Here is a 19,421-nt window from a genome sequence, read left to right on the forward strand (position 1 = left end):
TGGATTTAACTATGTCTTTACTTGTAAACTGAACTTGATCTAATATCATGGCTACAACAGTTTTGAGACTAGAAATGCGGCTATAGGCTTTATGGTCTCGATCGCGCACTCTGTATAGTTTTGCGAAAATTTCTTCCGTGTGGGGTTTATTAGGTAGTTAAAAATTAACAAATCAATTATAATTTCAAATTAGTATAAAAGCATCTGCATACCACATAAAACATGCAATAAAACTGTGTTATAGAGCGCGGATATTGATAACCAATATATGAGACCCAAGCTGAGATGTACGTAGGCCACATTTGTACAACGTTGTAAATGTAAAACGAACAAGTTTGTGCATACACCATCTCCAATAACATCATTCAGCCACATTTCTCCTACGGCTGCAATCCGCGTTGCATCCTTTAAGAAAGGTCCACGGACATTTACCGAATTGTCTTCTAAAGTAAACAAACCAATGCAACGTGTGAATAAGAAAACAGAGAAATGAAAACACAGTGGCCGCCCCGAGAACTCTGAAACGGTTAATGAAGTTAAACAGAATTAAATATACGAAAGAATGAAAGATATATATATTTGCCCAGTAGATCACCATCAACAACGGTATTCTTATTAAGCCAGTGGTCCCCGTGATTTGTGTAAAATATCAGCCATAAATTACAAAAACAATCCACTGACAAATTACCCAATAAGTTACGCAAATAACTCTATAAAACTGACGACTACGTTGTATGGAATGAAATTTCGACATAACTTACTGTGTCATGTCGCTCACGGCGAAAGAAGCAGTAATCGACCCTGCCACTAAAAAGAACAAGCTGACGACTACGTTGTATGGAATCCCAAACACCGATTGCCTGAATACTTTCATCCATTGAACTTTACCGTCCAACCCACAGAACAGAATAACAAATAGGATTCTGCAAACAAATTAAAAAATAAGATTTTTTGGCCAAATTGTTATATAGTATAGGGTTGGGTAAAATAAGACGCACTTTCTTCTCCAATTTTGTAGTAAAGAAAGCATATTTACAGAATTATATAAACGTAGCTCCGCGACTTTAAAGAGAGAATATTGTTCAAAATAAGACAATGAAATATGATATTAAGGTGCTAACGGTATCTAATTTTATTCAGATTACTGTATAGTAGGGTGGAGGAAGACGTGACACCTTTAGCTCATATTGTTAAAAATCTTGATCGTGTTTTAAACAATTAACAACGGTCCATAGAAGTTGTGAGGATACGGTTTTATAATTTCTTTAAATTTTCTTTGTTTACTACTAAATGGGACAAAAAAATAGAATGAAAATGTTTCCCATCTTCCCCCACCCTACTATATAAAGATTAAACCGCTTACGTAGTTAGTGCCCACGAAGCCACGAAAGCAAACATCGGGAAGCCAAGAGGACAAGGGAACCTGTAATCTGGTCCTGCCCTGGTCCAGACTGTCAACAACACCCAGGATAAGAGGGAAGCAATCACCTCGACAATGAACAAAACCCCTTCAAATGATTTCACAAAATTCATGAATGTTCTGCGGCTGTACGAAAATGTCGGCTCGTTGCTGACGTAGGTCGGTGGTGACGTCATTGTTCCGCCTGGTTTACGCTTAGGCAAGCTAGCATAAGGCTCGGGAGGCGGAGGACGGGTCTTGACAATGGGATTCTGTTTAACAATTTCTGATTGGCTTGGCTGTTCAGGTTTCTGATTGGTCGGAACTTTTTCAAACTGCACTGGTTTCGGGTCAATGGTTTTTGATGCATCTTCTATTTCCAAAGAAACGTTATCTAAGCCGGTCCTAATCGGAACTTCATAAACATCATTAACTGATTCTTGGGAATCATTTTTGGGCTCTTCTACTTCGTCCTGAGGCTTAACTTCGTTTTCCTTGTCTTGGTCGCTCATGCTGGTTAAATATTTATACGACCGTGGTCTTGCACAAACAGTAGTAAAGCGAATACGTTATTGCAAGTTTTACATACCTTATAAAACTCTAGCATTCCCTATACCATTCTGCACCGTAAATATTGTTGCTGTATATACACTGTTAGAACTTTTACTATAAGCAATATTTACGGTATACCAGTCTGTATCGTGAATATTGTTGCTTTTATAGGCATATCAGATTTTTAAATAAAAATCGTCGCATTTCTACAAATTTTCTAAGGCGCAGAATTGTTCATACACCGCCCGAACTAAAATTGTCAAAACACAAAGCGGCAAAACCGCCACAGGCGTCTTGAATAACAGAACGCACTTCTGCCGTCAAGTATATTAATATAAAGCTAAATCAAAATTAGCAGAAATTCTTACACCGTTATGAAATCAGTGTAAGTTCTCTCATTTGCTGTATACCTCGCCGCGGGCACTATACGTCTGTAAACAGCCAGTTTATCTCATACGACATGTGACGAACATAACTAAGAAAAACACAACGAATTAACTTTCCAGATTACACCGAACACACAAAATCAACAGACTGTCATCTCGGACAAATACATCTTTTTCATTAAAAGCAAACCTAACAAATGAATACAAATAAATACAACGGTTACTAACTACGTTACTTTAAATCCTAAACCTCAAAATCTAAGTACTACTTACAAGTTAAGCGCTAATTATAAAACTTTCTTGAACAAATACATTTTTTATAAGTAAAACAAACCTGACAACAACACTCCAGCGGTTACTATTACTTTGTATCTCCCTAAAAGCTAAGTACTACGCTTAATTACAAGTAAAGCGCTTATTGAAACAGTATAACACACTATTCCAAACAGCCTCGCGCAATTAATGTTTCGAGGACGCCTGTTATATGGATCGCAGTGAAGCGCTAATTGGCGTGAACGCAACTTAGTCCTTGGGGACAAATATGCGACGACGTCATGAGCCATAAAAGCTAAACTGTTTTTAAATCGGCGAATACAGATTTACTGCAATAATTAGACTGTTTAACATGGCGGTTGTCAATACTTTGATTCTATACCTTACGAATTCGTATAACAAAGCTGTTTATGCTGGCCTGCGAATGACGTATACCTATTTTGTAGCCAGCAGCTGCTGCCAGTTGTCATAAAAATGAGTGACTTGGTATAACTAAAGCTTTTTATCATGTCTGCAGTCAGATGTATAACCGCCCATACTGTGATTTCGGTTTTTAAAATATAATAAATACCCTGGCGTATATGTCTCATTGCATCCGCTGTTCACATGTGTGAATTTAGAGCACTGCTTTAACATCCTGTTATATTTCATAAACAGATGTGAACATGTACATTTTATTCGGCATTAATGCAGCTTGAATGTATACACACGCGCAATTTAGCAAGCAACATAAACAGAACAACTTTAACATAATAAAGCACTATGTTACTACCAATGCAAAAAAACTTTTTTCTGTGGGGAAGAATTTATAATTACCCCACAGCGTCTTTCGCCTTAGCGTATATGGTCATTATTATTAAACACGAAAACACAACAGAGCATTAGCAAGCAATTTACTATTGTGGAAAAATTTTCCGTGTAATAGAACCGCTTTCAATAAACGTTGCACATAAAAAAGTTATTATAGTAGGGTGGGAGAAGATGGGATAGTGTTTCATTCTATTCTCTCGTCTCATTTGGTAGTAAACAAAGAATATTTAAAGAATCATAAAACCGTAACCTCGCGACTAACAATATTGTTGTTAATTGTTTAAAACACGATCAGGATATTGGGATATTATGTGCTAAAGGTGTCCCAACTTCTCCCACCCTACTATATATTAACGTTTGCCCTATAAGTTAGTTTTTTTAACATAAATAAGCTACATCGATTTTGAAAAGTAATTAATGTTATAACATACGATAATCATGAAACTGTGTAAAAAATATTGGAACTAAAATGAAAAAAAAAACTTTCTAAACGTGTAACGTGTAAACAGTGTACAGTACATTAAATATTGAGGCGTGTTTGGATAAACTCGAATGTTGATATAATGTTAATAATATTCTTCGATGGCACGTTTATCTTGTTTTGTTAGATACAGCGAAACGTTTACAATAATACTGTTCGGAAATGGTGATGCATGTATAACAGGGTGTGGAAAGATGGGACACCTTTTCATTCTATTTTCTCCTCCCATTTGGTAGTAAAGAAAGAACATTCAAAAAATTACCAACCGTATCCTCACGACTCCCGTGTTTGGATATTATGTGCTTAAGGTGTCCCGTCTTCCCCCATCCTACTATAATTCTAAGCGTGGAACTGATTAGAAAGATTTAAATGCATAAAACTAATATAAATGCAAGTGAAGGTTAAATAAGGACGCTGCTGTATCCGTTATAAAAAAAGCAATCACTACATACAGGGTTAATACGCGAGCAAGTAAACTTTAGCGTTAGGTTTGCCACAAGCTATGGCAGAACGGTCTTAAAGCATTTATAGTGCTGAACGTGAATCAAAATAACAATTTTCAAATATAAACAAAACTTCTTTATTTACTTTGTACAATGGCATTGAACTATAACACGTATGATCCTGTATATAATAATAAGATTTTGCTTATAACAAAAGCAATACCTGGTTTACAATGCTAAACATTATTACTTGTGGAGACGGTACTGATAGCAGTACTTCTACGACGCCAGGATCGTAGTAGTCCCCGGTTGAAAGCGGACTTGAGACTGCTGGTGCTACTTGTGCGCCCTCTACCGGCAACGCCATGTTTCATACGATGGACTTGGTACAGCCGTTTTAGGGCACGACAAACCTGCAGAAAAATAGGTTCAAAATTGGAAATTACTTTTTATTTTTAAGAGTTCTTCAGAATAACGCGTATAACTATACTAGCGTACAGAACTTTCGTAATCGTTAAGAACATATTGGCATACATTTTACCAAATAAATGTAACTTGGTTTATCTTCGCGTGGTGGGACACCGTTACCACGTATGTAACTTTGTAAGTGATTATTTTTTGTGTTGTTTAACTCATAATAGCAAAATCTGCTCCCACCTCGTCATTGAAGACGCAATACACAAGAAAGATAGCAACACCTTGTATGGAGTTAAGTACAACGAATGCTATAGTAAGAGCAAAACTCTTGTAACCCAGCATTCCGCAAATCCATGGGATTCCGAGGACCGGTAGCAAGACGGCAGCTCCTGTAAAAGTAATGTAATGATAAAAGCAATGTACATATATGTCATCATAGTAGGTTGGTGAGGTGATCCATGTTTTTATTCTAATTTATTGTCACGTATTATTGTAAGCAAAAGAATATATACAGAAATATATAACCGCATCTTTGCGTTGTTAATTGTTAAAACACGACTAGAACAGATGGTATATCATGTGCTAACGATATTCATCTTACCTTATGGTACTACAATAACTTATTTACCATTTAAAAGTGGATTAAAATCGTTTTCAAACTGATTTAAAAACTAAATTCTTACCTTTAATTGCTGTTTTTATATCTGAAAGATAATTTGTTTCATCAAAGCTTGATACGGTGGCTGTCCTTGGTCTACCGACGGCAAAGTTTTGTGAATAAGTCTGGGATGACGATCTGGAAGGACTATAAGAATCGGTATTTTAACAACGCAGCAAATTTGACGAAATAGTATATATATATAGTATTGTGGGGTAAGATGAATACCGTTAGCAAGTAATATCCCATATATTTCCTAATCGTGTTTTTAACAATACAATCTTCCCGTTTCGTGAGTATACGGGTATATATTTTTGTAAATATTTATTGTTTACTACCAAGTGGGACGGAAAATGGGTTGGTGTCCCATTTCCCCACACCGTACTATAATATATAATTTATTATCTCTTTAAAAACGGCAACAAAAATCATGTTATTAAATAACGAATATGGGAATTAACAGCAAAAACCCCCGTTGTTAAAACACGATATGGCTAAAAAGTGTGGGAAAAGTCTTCACCAGGATACTTACAATCCTGTGACCTCGTTTCCATGCAGTTCCTGTGTGGATACGTCATCACTGTTACTTCTTCCGTATCTTATGGGCGGAGTTTTGAACTCGGTAACTTTGGCGGTTGGTACCTGGGAAAAAAATTAATTTATGCTTTACTTAACCGCGCCGTGCCAAAGTAGTTAGCGCCTATGCCTCTAACCCAGAGTTCAAAAAGTTTCATACAGTAATTCCTATGCGGGCAATAACTGTGTGAAACAGACCACCTGTGTTATATGACTTTTGTCGTTGCCCCAACGCAAGTACAAATACGCTAAATATCCATTTATACCTAATAATTCGTAAACTTTTAGATATGGAATGGACCGAATAAACGCATGTATATAGCTTACATATTCTCGCATGGCGGGGCAACGGTAAACGAACTATAACACAAGTATACTCTGTTTCATACACCTCATGCCCGCTTACCAGCTACCGCATATATAACTCCATGAGTAATTATTTTATAAATTTTTGTTGTATATAGCTGGATTCGAATTCAAACCCATAACATCGAAACATAATGTGGTATAAGCTTACTTGACTGGAAGGCTTTTGCTTCATCTGGTAGCCTTGTTTAACATGATGTTGAGCTCCAATGGCGTTTGTTGCCTTAAATGATTTCATTCCTTTTGTTCGTTCCGATAATTTGACCAGCACCTGAAATAAATTTTAGCTCATGAAAAAAAAGTAAGTGAAATAGAATATAAAAGTGTTCATTTTTTTATATAGTAAGCTATATGGAAAAAGTAGACCAGCAGGAATATAAATATCCAAATATTCTGAGCGTGTTTTAAACAATTTACAACGGCCTATGGGAGTTGTAAGGTTTGTTTACTCGGACGAGGAAATACAATGAAATGGTATTCCCCGACCAAACGGAAGATTTGTATGGGCAGTAGCCAAGTTTGGTGAAACACCCGCTACGTTAAGTATACCTGAACCACTTTACATAGGATAACAATGTTAAACAAGATGACAGCAAGAGCGGGTGCAATGAAACTCCACGTCATACCGGATGTGACGTCGAGCCAGCAGGTAGCGTACTTTAAACCTGAAAACATAAAAGTCAATTTTATTTTTGGAATATTCTTTCCTATTTTACCAATCGCAATAACATAACCCTTATATATGAATGAATGGATGTGACTTATTCAACCAGTTTCTGTTTTAAACACCTTGTATTCACTTGGAAGTTACCACAAATTAGTGAATAAAAGATTTTTTCAAAGATAATACATGGCTGACAATTTAAGATCACTATGGTAACAACGGCGAGCCTCGTACCCATAACCTCTGGACTATAGAACCAGGCACGCTAACCACTGCGCCAGCGCGTGGAACTGGAATCAATATGTCTTAATTGTAACCTTCTTTAGGGTTATAGGGCAGGGGTGGGTATGGTATCTGGCCTTCCTGGCAGGGTGGTGTAGTGGGTGGATTCCTTTGTACATAGACTTCGTTTGGAATCCCATAGCCTGCAGAAACTGCAACAATAATCAAAGGAGTTCCCCAACCAAGCGCGTACATCCACCATCGGCTTTCGAACCTGGAGTGCACGAACACCTGTGTTGTGTATATAGTTAAGTATAGTTGATGCTATGATTTATGTTTTCTTTCACTTTTACTGTTTTTCAATTTCTTATGGTATAGGAACTGGGTTAAAGGCTATAAGGTGGTTCATGTTTTTATTCACTTTTAGTGTTTTTCATTTCTTTATAGTATAACAGGTTACGGGTAAGATGGGACATTTCATTCGTAGTAAATAAAAATCTTATCTACAGAATTATATTACCATTTCCCCATGACTTGTATTATGCCCGTATATAACCTTAATGCTAACGTGTACACACGTCACATAAAAACTGGAAAAATTCGAAATTAATTCGATATATACTTATATGTAGACGTCACGAATAAAGTTGAAATTGCGCAATTTTCTTTTGATTTCTATAGGGATATTACGTCATAAAATCTACGCTATAGTAAATTGAGTTGGAAATGGCAACTACGTATTAACAGCCGTTCAGTTACTACATTTGTACTTAAAATAGTATTTCAATTCATTTCAAAGTTATTTCTGTACCTTTTATTGAAAATATATTGGAAAAATTTGAAACTCATTTTCTAAAAGTCACTCTTTTACTCTTTTATGTTGAATAACTGGCATATATTTTTTTATATATTGAATAAATGAATGTAACTTCTTTATTCTAACTTCCAGTATTCCTTTACCTGCACTACATAAAGATAAAGGAAAACTCCTTCAACGAACATCCACATGAACGCAGCAAGAAGAAAGTAATGTGTCAGCAATGTGATTGTCACACACAAGCTCTCGGAGAAAACAGCATAATCTGCTCCAAGCTGTAACAAATATATTATTATACTAGGGTGGGGGAAATGGGAGATCTTTTTATTCTAATTTCTTGTCGCATATGGGAGTAAACAAAGAACATTAATTAAAGAATTATAAAACCGTATCCTCGCGACTCCCATAGATCGTTGCTAACTATTTAAAACAAGATCAAAATATTTGGATATTATGTGCTAAAGGTGCTGTCTCGTTTTTCCCCACCCCATTATACACGAAAGAATCTTAAAACGTTTTTATGGTAGCACCTGTTTACAGTGCATTCATGAAGAATTTAAGTAAAAAAAAACATAAAATTCCTTAAAGCACGCTACAGAGTAATATCCACTTTGACTAAAAGTTTAAAATAATGTTATACTATACATCAGTTATACCATTTGGCATATGTGTTTTCTGCCAGTCTTACCTGTATTGAATGTACAAAGAACAACGCAACTACCAAGTTAATATGAGCTCGTAAGCGATCGTTTCGAACTGATGAACGCACCAAGCAAAACGTGATGAAAGACGCAACGAGACAAACAACAGAAAGTGCGGAACCAGCATATTCAACAGCGTTCAACCACTGAAAAGGTGGAACAGATGTTTTGTTACATATACTTGATGTACATATAAATGTATAGTACGGGGGGTGTAAGACACCTTTTCATTGCCTTTTATCATCTCATTATAGCAAACAAGGAATGCTTACAGGATTATTTAACCAAATACTCGCGACTCTAAAACAGCGTTGTTATTTGTTAAAAACACGATAAGGAAATATGGGAAATTATGTGCTAAAGGTATCCATGTCACCCTATACACCACTGCACGCATATCGAGCCACCTATAAGTGTTTTGAAGGAACATATTTAGCCTACCGTCGCTTGCTCTTCTGACATGGTGAAGTCAGCGTCAAAAGGCGACATAAATGCTGCAAAATTTGTTGTGTGGTTGCAGGTGCATGTTATACCGTCCGTGTCAGCACCCTTAGCGTAGCAACCGGAAGACTGCCACGTGTTACTTGTGACGTCATAATACTCGCACGACAAGCAGCGTCGAGTAATGGAGTCACTTGAAGTGAATACGTCGCTTTCATTGTCGAATTTCATTCTGGAAATTTAGGCCCTTTGGTTACGTCAACGTCAAAAATACGTATCACATAAACAAAATGGAGTCCTAAATTTTACTTGTAGGTAACTGGAACAGATTTTTTCTCTTTGTTCTTTCTAGTGCTCAGCGAAATAACCCCGCCTTTTCCAACGAACCAACGACCGTTAGGGTTGGTGTCTGGTTGTGGGGAGCCTCTGATTTGTGACTGAATATCTCGCCACGATTTGTAGTACAAGGCGTAAGCTGAAAGTTTTTTTTGTTATTTTAATGACGTAATAGATGTAAAATCGGAAAATATTACATGTATATTTCGCAAATCCAAAACCATAGTTTTTTTGAATTTTTTTTAAGGGTTCTGTCTATTTTTACTATATGGTACTGTGGGGAAAGATGGATAGCGTTAGCAGACAATATCCTATATTTCTTAATCATGTGTTAATATTTAAACACACTTTTCATTTAAGGAATATACAATTATATAATGCTATAAATATCCTTTTTTACTCCCTTTCTACCTAATGAGACAATAAAATGGGAACATGGGCAACCCCTTATACCCCGCAACACATGGTTTATACAGAAACAGTAATTTAATAAAGCTATATTTTAGTATATAAATACCTAACTAAAGGGAATATAATAGTTATATAAGGGTATTGGGTCTAATTTATAGGCATTTACTAAAAGCGCTGATGTGGCTTATTGTACCAACTATAACACTTGTGCTTACATAAGCATAATTTGAAGACTTACCGTTTAGTTTATCGCTGCTTCGAACATTAGGAATGTTTTCCGTCCTAATCTGCGCTCCTGGGAAACCAAACTCCACGTTGCCTGAAATTCAATGAAAACAATTTATTAAATTTGATCAAACCCAGGGGTTCCTTATGAAATGTCTGAATTATTTAAAGATATATGTGGTAACTTGTAAGCTGCAAGAGGTGTAGGAAACAAAACGCCCGTGGTATTATACGACTGTTGTTTTACGGCCAGCACGCTAGAGGATAAAGCAAGTTACATTTCTTCATTCATTGGTATAATAGACAAGGCCAATCGCTCATTAATTTCCCTCAAAATGGCTGGACAGTTTTAGTCTTCGCGTAACAGTATCGTATTGCTTTACCTTCCCCATTAACTGTGACCATTTTCACACTAAGTGTTTCTTTCTCGAGTTCGACTCTACTGGTGTCAGGTCCCAAGATCTTGTCCGAAGTTCCACCAACAAAGTTTTCATTTTTTTCCAACAATTTCTCAAGTTCGTTTTCACTTCTTGAAAGCGGCATCTTAAACGAAAGGTAAATTTGCAAGGAACTTTATATAATATCGTGTGTCAAAAAGTACTTATTTTATTAAATAAAAAAACGAGCCTTTATTACCCTACGATTATATTGGTTTATTTCTTTTTTCCCAAACTGCTTTATACCATCTTACTTAGCGAATTAATGTGTTAAAAATACAACGTACACATATATAAACAAACACATTAATATAAAACACTTGACATAACACAAACAATACTTGATAAAATTTTCTATTTTAATACAGTTATGCATGAAACTCATATTAATTAAAATGGCAAACAGATTGAATATTATGCAACGACACTTACATTTTTCCAAACTTCGACGCCTTTATTTCCAATCGTATTATCCACAATTCCCATGTAGAAATTCAGCATGTCTTTCGCAGCTGATGCACTTTTAGTTTCAGTTCTGTTAAACTCGTTGCTGATTTCTCCCAGTGTGGATTGCAAGTCCAACAAAACGAACATCTCTGTAGAATCTGAAGGAGGGCTGTTTTGGGAAGCATTTTGAAGCTGTTCCGTAAGTTGCAAAACAGCAGAGTACCTGTAAATGAAATTGTCGTTAAAAATGCCATTGTATTAAACCACTTAAATAAATGGTATCATATAGTGGGCATATATGTGACTTGGGCAAGACACCTAACGCAATTGCTTCAACTCAGTGGTATGCCATATGAGTTGTCCAAACTGATAACCATATACATTACAAAAAATGAAATAAACCAAAAATAATCACTCACAAACTAGGCATGTGGTAACTCGTGAGCGGTCACAAGGTATATGAAACAGAACACTTGTGTTTAAAGACTGTCGTTTTTCGGCCACGCGAGGATAAAGTAAGCAGTTACAAAAATACGTGTGATATAACGACTTCGTTCAGGTATGTTTTCGCTTACCCTGGTTTACAGATCACGTTCTCAACCACCGTGCACGTTGATACTTCATGATGGGGACAAAGATACTTTTTTATGTAATTCAGATTCTCAGGTTTGGAAATCGTGTAAAGTAACTTGGAATTACGTTCGACGATTCTGGGGTTATTTGGCTCTTGTGGATGATCCGCTGTCTGTGTGATATTTATCTAAAACGTTATTTCTGTTTCTGTGTTATCTATAAGCGGGTTTTAACAGCTGTAGTTTTACCGTTACCAGCCCTAACTTCGCTTTCGTAAACTTAACTTTCTTCGTTGATTGGGTAAAATGTTTTTATTCTCTTTTGTGGTTACATTTGGTAGTTAATAAGAAATATTTACAGAAGTATATACCCGCATACTTTTTCGGTGAAGACATAACTTAAGTACATGTGGATTATGTTACTTTGGCAATAGATAGAACACGTAAAATATAAGAAATAATTTTGGTTTGTAAAATGGAGAATGTGGTAATTACCTGTCCAACTTCAACAACAGATGTCATCGCATCTTTCAAACTGCATGTTTTCTTATTAGCCTTTATTACAGAGAGCCATAATGCTGGAAGATAACGGTAACAGTTCCAAGCCCTTTCCACCGATTTAGTAATGTTTGTGTAATATTCGTTAGTGACGAAATGCCCGATTTCACAATCTAAAGGAGATCTGAAAAAATGAATGAATAAATGTAAAATTGTTATCTTCTCGTGCCTGACAATCGTTATAACAAACGTGTTTTGTTCCACACACATTGTGCCTACATATTCACCTGGAATCGTTCATACTTTCGAAGAAAAGATTCCCCCCTGGCCGAATCGCCTCTACTTTTTTCTCCTCTATTAGTTCTATTGCCTCTCTCACTTCAACCAACTGTGATTCGCTCAAGCTTGTATCTAAAAAAATAAAATATTAAAACTGACATTTTTCTAATTTTTCCTTAGTGAAAACTTTTATGCATTATTTAAAGACATTTAAACGCCAACAATCGTGTAGCAGTGCCGAGCCTCGAGCACCTCACCTCTGATTGACAGGCAGCAGGCGATCTATACCAAATAAGCCCCGGCTATAAAATAATATAGTAGTTACCTCTTTCATTAGCTTTTGTTGCAATGCAATGCCCTATATCATCCCATGTCCAATAGTCCATCAATAAAGGATCAGTTAAGCGATTAAACACTTTTTCATTTGCTACGCTTGGAGATTCGAACAGGACATTGAAAGTTTCCCGAAATCGTTCAAACTCTCCAGGCGGTGCTGTGTATGAAGCTACGGATCGCAAGTATACGTTTACTGCACAAATATTAGATAAGATTTGAATGCAAAGTTTTCAATAGGTTGACTCGCTTACTATCATGCTAGTGCGTATAGATAAAATGCTAGCATTTCATAATATGGTAAGGTATAGGGGAAGATGGGACACTTTTAGCACATAATATCCAAATATACTGATCATGTTTTAAACATTTAACAACGATCTATGGCAGTCGTAAGGATATGGTTTTATAATTCTTTGAATGTTCATTGCTTACTAAGAAATCGGACGAGAAAACAGAAAGAAAAGTTCATCATGTGCTTATATCTTACCCCCAGTACTATATCAGTGATTTTAAAACACATATATTTTACCTGGCTCAATCGAGTAGTCTGCATCAGCATATGCGGCAGAACTATCTGAATCACCAAGTGAACGGAACTCGTCATTTTGACCAAAGGAGGACTGAAATCACAGAAGGTGTAAACAAATTACCAGAACCATATACTCAAAACATAAAGAAACAGGAACTTACTCTTATAAGTAGAACAATCAACAATAGTACGAAGTGAGTCATGGCCCGTTCTTTTGTTATGATGTAATCAGGTATCGCAGTTTATATTTTAAATCAAAATTTAAAGAATTCTGTTTAAAGTATATGAACAACAGTAAATTTCGAATATTTTCACAATTTTAAAACGCGTAACAAATACAAATGGAATTTTATGTTTGCGTACAGAAATGCAGCTTAAACAGGTCATATCTTGCAATGTACTTTTAGGTCAAACACTTTTAACTGACGAATAAGAAAACAGAAACAGACAAACAAAAATTAATTACAAACATTCAACAAGGTAGGCCTAATGTTTAATAAACAAACTATGATATCTACTTCTAGATAACCCACGCTATACTATAGAATAACTTCTGCATATCTGAGTATAGGTGCTTGGAATCCTGACCTGAACTGAAACTGGCGATCGCGGGCAATTGCTTGGGCGGATATGACGTCATGCCCTAACAATATCCGGGCTTTCAAATCTGAATGCATGACCTCAGAGGTTTGAATCTAATAGCTTGATATACGTGAATGAAAGTGGGATCTTTACATGGACTGTGTGGAAATGCGTTATCGAGCTGTTTGTTACGTCATCATGGGGGTTGTGCATTAACGCCCTTTAGGCGCCATTCGCTATTTTTAAACGTAATGACGTCACGGTGTATAAGATTTCGTGCAATTGTGTTTTGTATGTAAGATCAATTAGTTTGAAATTAGGGAAATTTGAAGTTTATTGGCGTAAATTTGGAAAAAAATATAGCGAAGTGCACGAAGCGTACATTTTAGTATACTAGGACTTCCCTTTGGGCACCCTCTGAAACTGACCTCGTGCCCGCAGTCGAGCACAAACAACTTGCATGTCGTAGATAATTAAACAATGAATTACGCGTGTGCAGAGTCTGTGTTGTTCAAATTATTTTACTAATTGTTTTTGTTTGTTCTTGCGCCGAACACGCTTTTTCCTGACCACCTGCAAAGCTGGTTAATCATGCTTACACCTTACTACACACATTCGCACCTCTACCGTTGACAATCACGCATCTCTATCAGTGCACGCAGTGATTTTAGAGCCTTCGATAACGATTACAATCATGTTGTATGCACCACGTGTAAAAACACACCTTTCGAAAAAAAGAAAAACGCGAAATTTATGGTGTTTAAAGTAAGATGGCAAGTGCGACAATATACCATTGTGACGAAAATGCCACTGTGACGTAATAAGAAAATGGTCTTAAAGGTAAAGTCAAAAATTTCATCAGCGACAGTTTCAGTCACGAAAGCAGGTCGAGTAACAACTGTTGAAAAATGGAAAACGGATTGGTTTCACGAGGTATGACGTAACAACATGTCTGATAATTCCAGTGACGTCTTTATTTTTTGATGACGTCAGAAAGTTTTGTGGAATTTGTATGACATACGTCTTTTGTTTTCAGATTAGCGAGTTATTTCACCTTACAACGGATCAAGTAACACCATGCTTATCCTCCGGAAAACCAACATTGGAGCGGGTGAGAATAAGCACCAATGCCACAGAATTACAAATAGTTGTTAAAGGATATAGAATTTCAAAAACGTAAACGTCAAATAAAACAAATATATTTTCTGCCCAGGTAAGAGCGCTAGAGAGCAAAGCAAAACTGAACACCGTACTATCACTAATAGAGAGATACATCAAAGGCAGTGTGAATACCCACCCCGCAATTATCAAAAACTCAAACTCAAACTCGAATAATGTAAGTATTTTTTACCTCCATACCCAACTTTTCTAAACAAAATATCCAGAATTCAATCCAGTTTTTTCTATTCAGAATTCAATCCAGTTTTTTCTATTCAGAATTCAATCCAGTTTCGAAAAAAGCAACATCATTGGGATTGTATGCCTTGGACTATGGTTGACCCTAATGAGGTAAGTACCAATAGAAATCCTAATATCGTAGGTTGGGGTAAGATGGTCTTTATTTTCATTCTCTTAGTGATCGTCCCAATTGTTAGTGAATAAAGTAGTTTACAAAAACGTATACCCGTACACTCACGACTCTTAAAAGAGCATTGCTAGTTGTTAAAACACGATTAGAAAATATGGATTTATGTGCTTACTGTACGCTATCCATCTTACCACACAGGGGGATCCTAAAATTAAAGTTAGTACATTTAAATAACCAGCTTAACACCGCTAACCTACTTGATTAAAACTTTAAAAAATATTATTTTGCAAAACGCTCTATTTTTAAATTACTTCTAATAACATTTATGTAATTGGTATTGTCCAGGTTGTCGTATTCATATTATTTGAAGACCCCTTATTTAACTGAATGTGTTTTAGGTATGTCCTGTTGATTACTTTCACCAACCGAAAGAAGACAAACAAACTTGGAACGTAGAAGAAGCCATCGAAATACTTGCAGCAGAGAACCCAAGCAAAGGTATGGAAATTACGCTTAGTATGTATGTGAAAAATACCAACTAAATTCGTAATAAACCTTTACAGGGTCTCTACATATCAGTATAATTGGAATTTGTGTGACAATGACTTAACCGTTATAATGCCCTTTTTTGTTTCACACACCTCGTTTTTTTTTAAATTTACGGTTGACAATTTAGACAACCTATATACAAGAAATGACCGTTAAATATTGTTTACCAAAGACACACGCCCGAATAATGAAACACCGTCTACCCTTCAAATCTAACATTTTAAAAGGAACTTCTGACAATAAAAAATGGAAATTGACTTTGACCTATGTTTGCAGATATTATTACTGGTTCATTGACACCAGAAGACTCATGCAGTGATAGTGAAGATTATCTCACGAAATTCTTCCCCTCAATCACGAATTTGCGATCATATGATACCGCAAACCCACAAGAAGCCATGAGCAGCATTTCTGTGAAGGAAAATCACAATCATATAAAAAATGAACCACAGAGAAATTTGATGGAAAATAGTTGCAAGCAAATCGACAACGTTCGTAAACGGAAACGAAGCGACGATACAAGTAACTATTGTAGTCTATTTTAAGACCGACTCGCCTGAACCACACGTTACATGGCGCGCCTATAGCCGCTGGATCTCGCCTATACAACAAACCTATTTAAAGAATACCAGGATTTTTTTCTTGTGAATAGTAAAAGTGATTTTTTTAATTGTTTTTTTTTTCCCGTAAAACTGTAAAAATGGTACAACTGGAAAATAAGTAACAGCTTGCTTATATGTTATGGTTTACAGTAGTGGTCGAAGACAACTCCAATCCGAAACCGGAAGTCGAACGAATTGTATTGATGTCTCCAAGTGGTAGCAGAACACTAACAGTTCCAAGGCTTGCGCAAGGTCGCAAGGTTGTGATGCAAAATGGTTTGGTTACAATTCCCAATGCAAGCGTTTTACTGAAGCGACTGAAACTGAACGCGGAAAACTTAAAACAAAAACAAAGGTAAGCCGCAATAGACAATATTATAGCATAACATTATATTATTTTAACTCCTGGAATACAGTAACAAAGGTCAGATCAATTGGAAGCGAAAATAATGGAATCAGCAGCAAAACGACAGTCGTTAAAAACTGATATTTTGATATTTTACCTGCGTTTTATGATTAAAATTACCCAAAGCATGTTTTCGAATTTTTTTAAAGATTAAACGTTTATTTATATATATAGGTCAATAAGTACGGACGCCTCAGCCAATGAAAACGACAAGCGTGGCTTACAAAAACTCGGGGAACCAATCAGAGTCCGTCATACTTCACTGCACTCACATGACCAACATGAGATTAAGCAGCAAACCACAAGCAGCAGGTACATCACGTGACAATAACCCATTATTCGGCGGTTTAGGGGAGTGGTTAGGGCGTCTGCCTCTAGTCAAGAGTTGATGGGTTCGAGGCTTGACGCTGCTACCATTTGTGGGCGTGTGTCTATAGATATGTAAGCGGGCACGAGGTTTGTGAAGCAGAACACCTGTGTTATAGAGACTGTTGTTGCCCCGCCAAACAAGAATAAATAAGTTGTACATTCGTATTCATCTAAATACTTCGACGATTTAACAATTTTTACTTTTAGTAGCACGAAGTACGAAACGATTGACTTGCAGTCGCTGCTAGGGTTCGATGATGACGTCACTGTCGATGATGACGTCACAGTGCTGCCAGGGAACAGCGCAACAAAGGACAAAGTAGTATATGGAAGTACTGAAGGTGAATGTTTTAATAAAAAATACGGTAATTAGCCACCGTTATTCATGATTGAAAATTGCTTTGATAGTTCCAGCCCATGCTAGTTACGGCAACAATTTCCAATTCCAAGTTAACAAGCATGGAAAACATCTATAATATATAATGTGACCTATATAGTTTCGCATTTTTTTAAAAATTTAAAACTATGTTTACAGGTCAGCTCACAGGTGTTCTGAAGGAAATTGAAAGCCAAAACAAACCGTAAGTTAAATTAAAATTATAAAGTAGGGTGAGGGAAGATGCGACACCGTTAGCACACAGTATCCCAATATCCGGATCGTGTTTTAAACAATTTCCAACGATTAACAAGGTCTATTAAAGTCGTGAGGATACGGTTTTAGAATTTTTTGAATGTTCTTTGTTTACTACCAAATAGGACAAGAAAGTAGAATGAAAAGATGTCCCATATTTCCCCACTCTATTACGAGTAATGTGAGTATGTGTATGTCGTAATAACATTACAATATTACAGAAAAAGGAAGTACAACAAAAAGCCGAAAGTGAGCGTAAGAATGGCGGGGTCAGAAAACGACAAAGAATTGGTGAAACCGCCATTGCCGTACAACCAATTGATATATCTTGCTTTTAAACACGCCGGATGTAAGCAACTCACTGTGAGACAAATCTACAAGTTCGTGACGTCGCGATTCCCGTATTATGCTTACGCTAACTTAAATTGGCAGGTATGTTATTATGCAGCAAAATTGCTATACTATTGAACCGGAATATTTATCAATGTATTTTATAATTTCAGAACGCCATACGTCACCAGTTATGTTGCAGTAACCACTACCAGTAAGTAGTTTTGTAGCAAATTTTTAAAAACACGGATTTAACATGAATATCTACTTAGAAAAATATTGTTACATCCCAACGAAGTAGCGAACGATAAACAGGGAAAATATGCTTGGGAGATCCCAACCCAAGTCTCAATAGAGAAATTGGATGATGATTTGACAACACACTTGGAAAAAGACGGCGTAATTGACAAAATTAGGCTGGCTATGCCCCAGGACACAGGTGAGATACTGCATTGCATGCGGTGTAGGGTGGGGTCAGATGGTCAATCTTTTCGTTCTGTTATTCTGTGTTATTTGACAGTAATTAAGCTAGAATGTTTACAGGCTTGTATAACCGTATCCTCGCGACTTGGAGAAAATGTCGCTGTACCGACACATAATAAAGTTCTGTGTATTTATGTTAATTATTCTGTATTTGTTCTTTCTTTAGGCGATTTTGAGGAGTTATTTGGAGATTGTAAGCACGACACCCCTGTAATTTCGGACAGCACAGATCTGTACGAACACTTGCTGCAAATGTGAACTATAAAGACAGTGTTAAAATTTGCGATTGTTTTTCTACGTACACACTACCTATTTATTTGAAAGTTTATTTTTCGATTCAAAATTGCAATAAAGTAAAGAATTAAACTTGTAGTATGGCCTTCGCTTATTACGAAAACGCCAAAAGTTCATTTCGGTCCGTTTCAATATGAATTGCTATACCCGGTCCCATTTAATAATTTATATTGTCTAATTAGCAGTCATTGCCCCTCGTCAAATGGCGCTGCGCATAATGTTTCAAAATTACGGTCCTACGCTATTCTAAAATAGCCAGCTGTAGTCCGAATCTGAAGACGTCAACGACACAGTTGTGTCAGAATACGTGGTGCTAGAAGATTGGCTTGACGATGCTGTTGGCCCGGTAAAGTTCATAGATAAGACATGTC

General features: G+C 36.4%; 3 protein-coding genes across 7 annotated transcripts; 1 reads left to right on the forward strand and 2 right to left on the reverse strand.

Moving 5' to 3' along the window:
• Positions 1 to 129: 129 nt before the first annotated feature.
• LOC149725189 (uncharacterized) lies at positions 130 to 2,050 on the reverse strand. The gene is made up of 3 exons (XM_089892842.1): positions 1,364 to 2,050; positions 762 to 923; positions 130 to 518 (listed from the first exon to the last, which is right to left on the reverse strand). The coding sequence occupies exons 1-3, from the start codon at positions 1,909 to 1,911 to the stop codon at positions 362 to 364; spliced, it is 867 nt and encodes a 288-aa protein (XP_089748968.1). The 5' UTR covers positions 1,912 to 2,050; the 3' UTR covers positions 130 to 361.
• Positions 2,051 to 3,270: 1,220 nt separating this feature from the next.
• Positions 3,271 to 13,578, reverse strand: LOC149725190 (adhesion G protein-coupled receptor L3-like). 2 transcript variants are annotated; one of them, XM_089892782.1, is made up of 20 exons: positions 13,438 to 13,578; positions 13,277 to 13,367; positions 12,737 to 12,916; positions 12,420 to 12,543; positions 12,130 to 12,316; positions 11,638 to 11,807; positions 11,048 to 11,285; positions 10,562 to 10,721; positions 10,192 to 10,272; positions 9,516 to 9,681; positions 9,207 to 9,438; positions 8,753 to 8,911; positions 8,208 to 8,339; positions 7,343 to 7,538; positions 6,911 to 7,026; positions 6,513 to 6,632; positions 5,952 to 6,061; positions 5,445 to 5,566; positions 5,002 to 5,150; positions 3,271 to 4,757 (listed from the first exon to the last, which is right to left on the reverse strand). In XM_089892782.1, the coding sequence occupies exons 1-20, from the start codon at positions 13,477 to 13,479 to the stop codon at positions 4,581 to 4,583; spliced, it is 2,952 nt and encodes a 983-aa protein (XP_089748908.1). In that variant the 5' UTR covers positions 13,480 to 13,578; the 3' UTR covers positions 3,271 to 4,580. The 2 variants fall into 2 exon arrangements, with proteins under 2 accessions (XP_089748908.1, XP_089748907.1); XM_089892781.1 differs by having other exon boundaries at positions 12,737 to 12,940.
• Positions 13,579 to 14,594: 1,016 nt separating this feature from the next.
• On the forward strand, positions 14,595 to 19,128 carry LOC149725191 (uncharacterized). 4 transcript variants are annotated; one of them, XM_089892812.1, is made up of 14 exons: positions 14,595 to 14,791; positions 14,895 to 14,969; positions 15,072 to 15,194; positions 15,296 to 15,367; positions 15,785 to 15,884; positions 16,212 to 16,457; positions 16,688 to 16,892; positions 17,118 to 17,255; positions 17,520 to 17,653; positions 17,848 to 17,893; positions 18,165 to 18,375; positions 18,447 to 18,487; positions 18,546 to 18,712; positions 18,923 to 19,128. In XM_089892812.1, the coding sequence occupies exons 1-14, from the start codon at positions 14,687 to 14,689 to the stop codon at positions 19,012 to 19,014; spliced, it is 1,755 nt and encodes a 584-aa protein (XP_089748938.1). In that variant the 5' UTR covers positions 14,595 to 14,686; the 3' UTR covers positions 19,015 to 19,128. The 4 variants fall into 4 exon arrangements, with proteins under 4 accessions (XP_089748938.1, XP_089748939.1, XP_089748940.1 ...); XM_089892813.1 differs by having other exon boundaries at positions 17,523 to 17,653; XM_089892814.1 differs by having other exon boundaries at positions 16,691 to 16,892.
• The last annotated feature ends 293 nt before the right edge of the window (positions 19,129 to 19,421 follow it).

Source organism: Ciona robusta, chromosome 14 (genome assembly GCF_009617815.1).
Source record: "Ciona robusta chromosome 14, ASM961781v2".
In the NCBI taxonomy this organism is placed as follows: domain Eukaryota; kingdom Metazoa; phylum Chordata; class Ascidiacea; order Phlebobranchia; family Cionidae; genus Ciona; species Ciona robusta.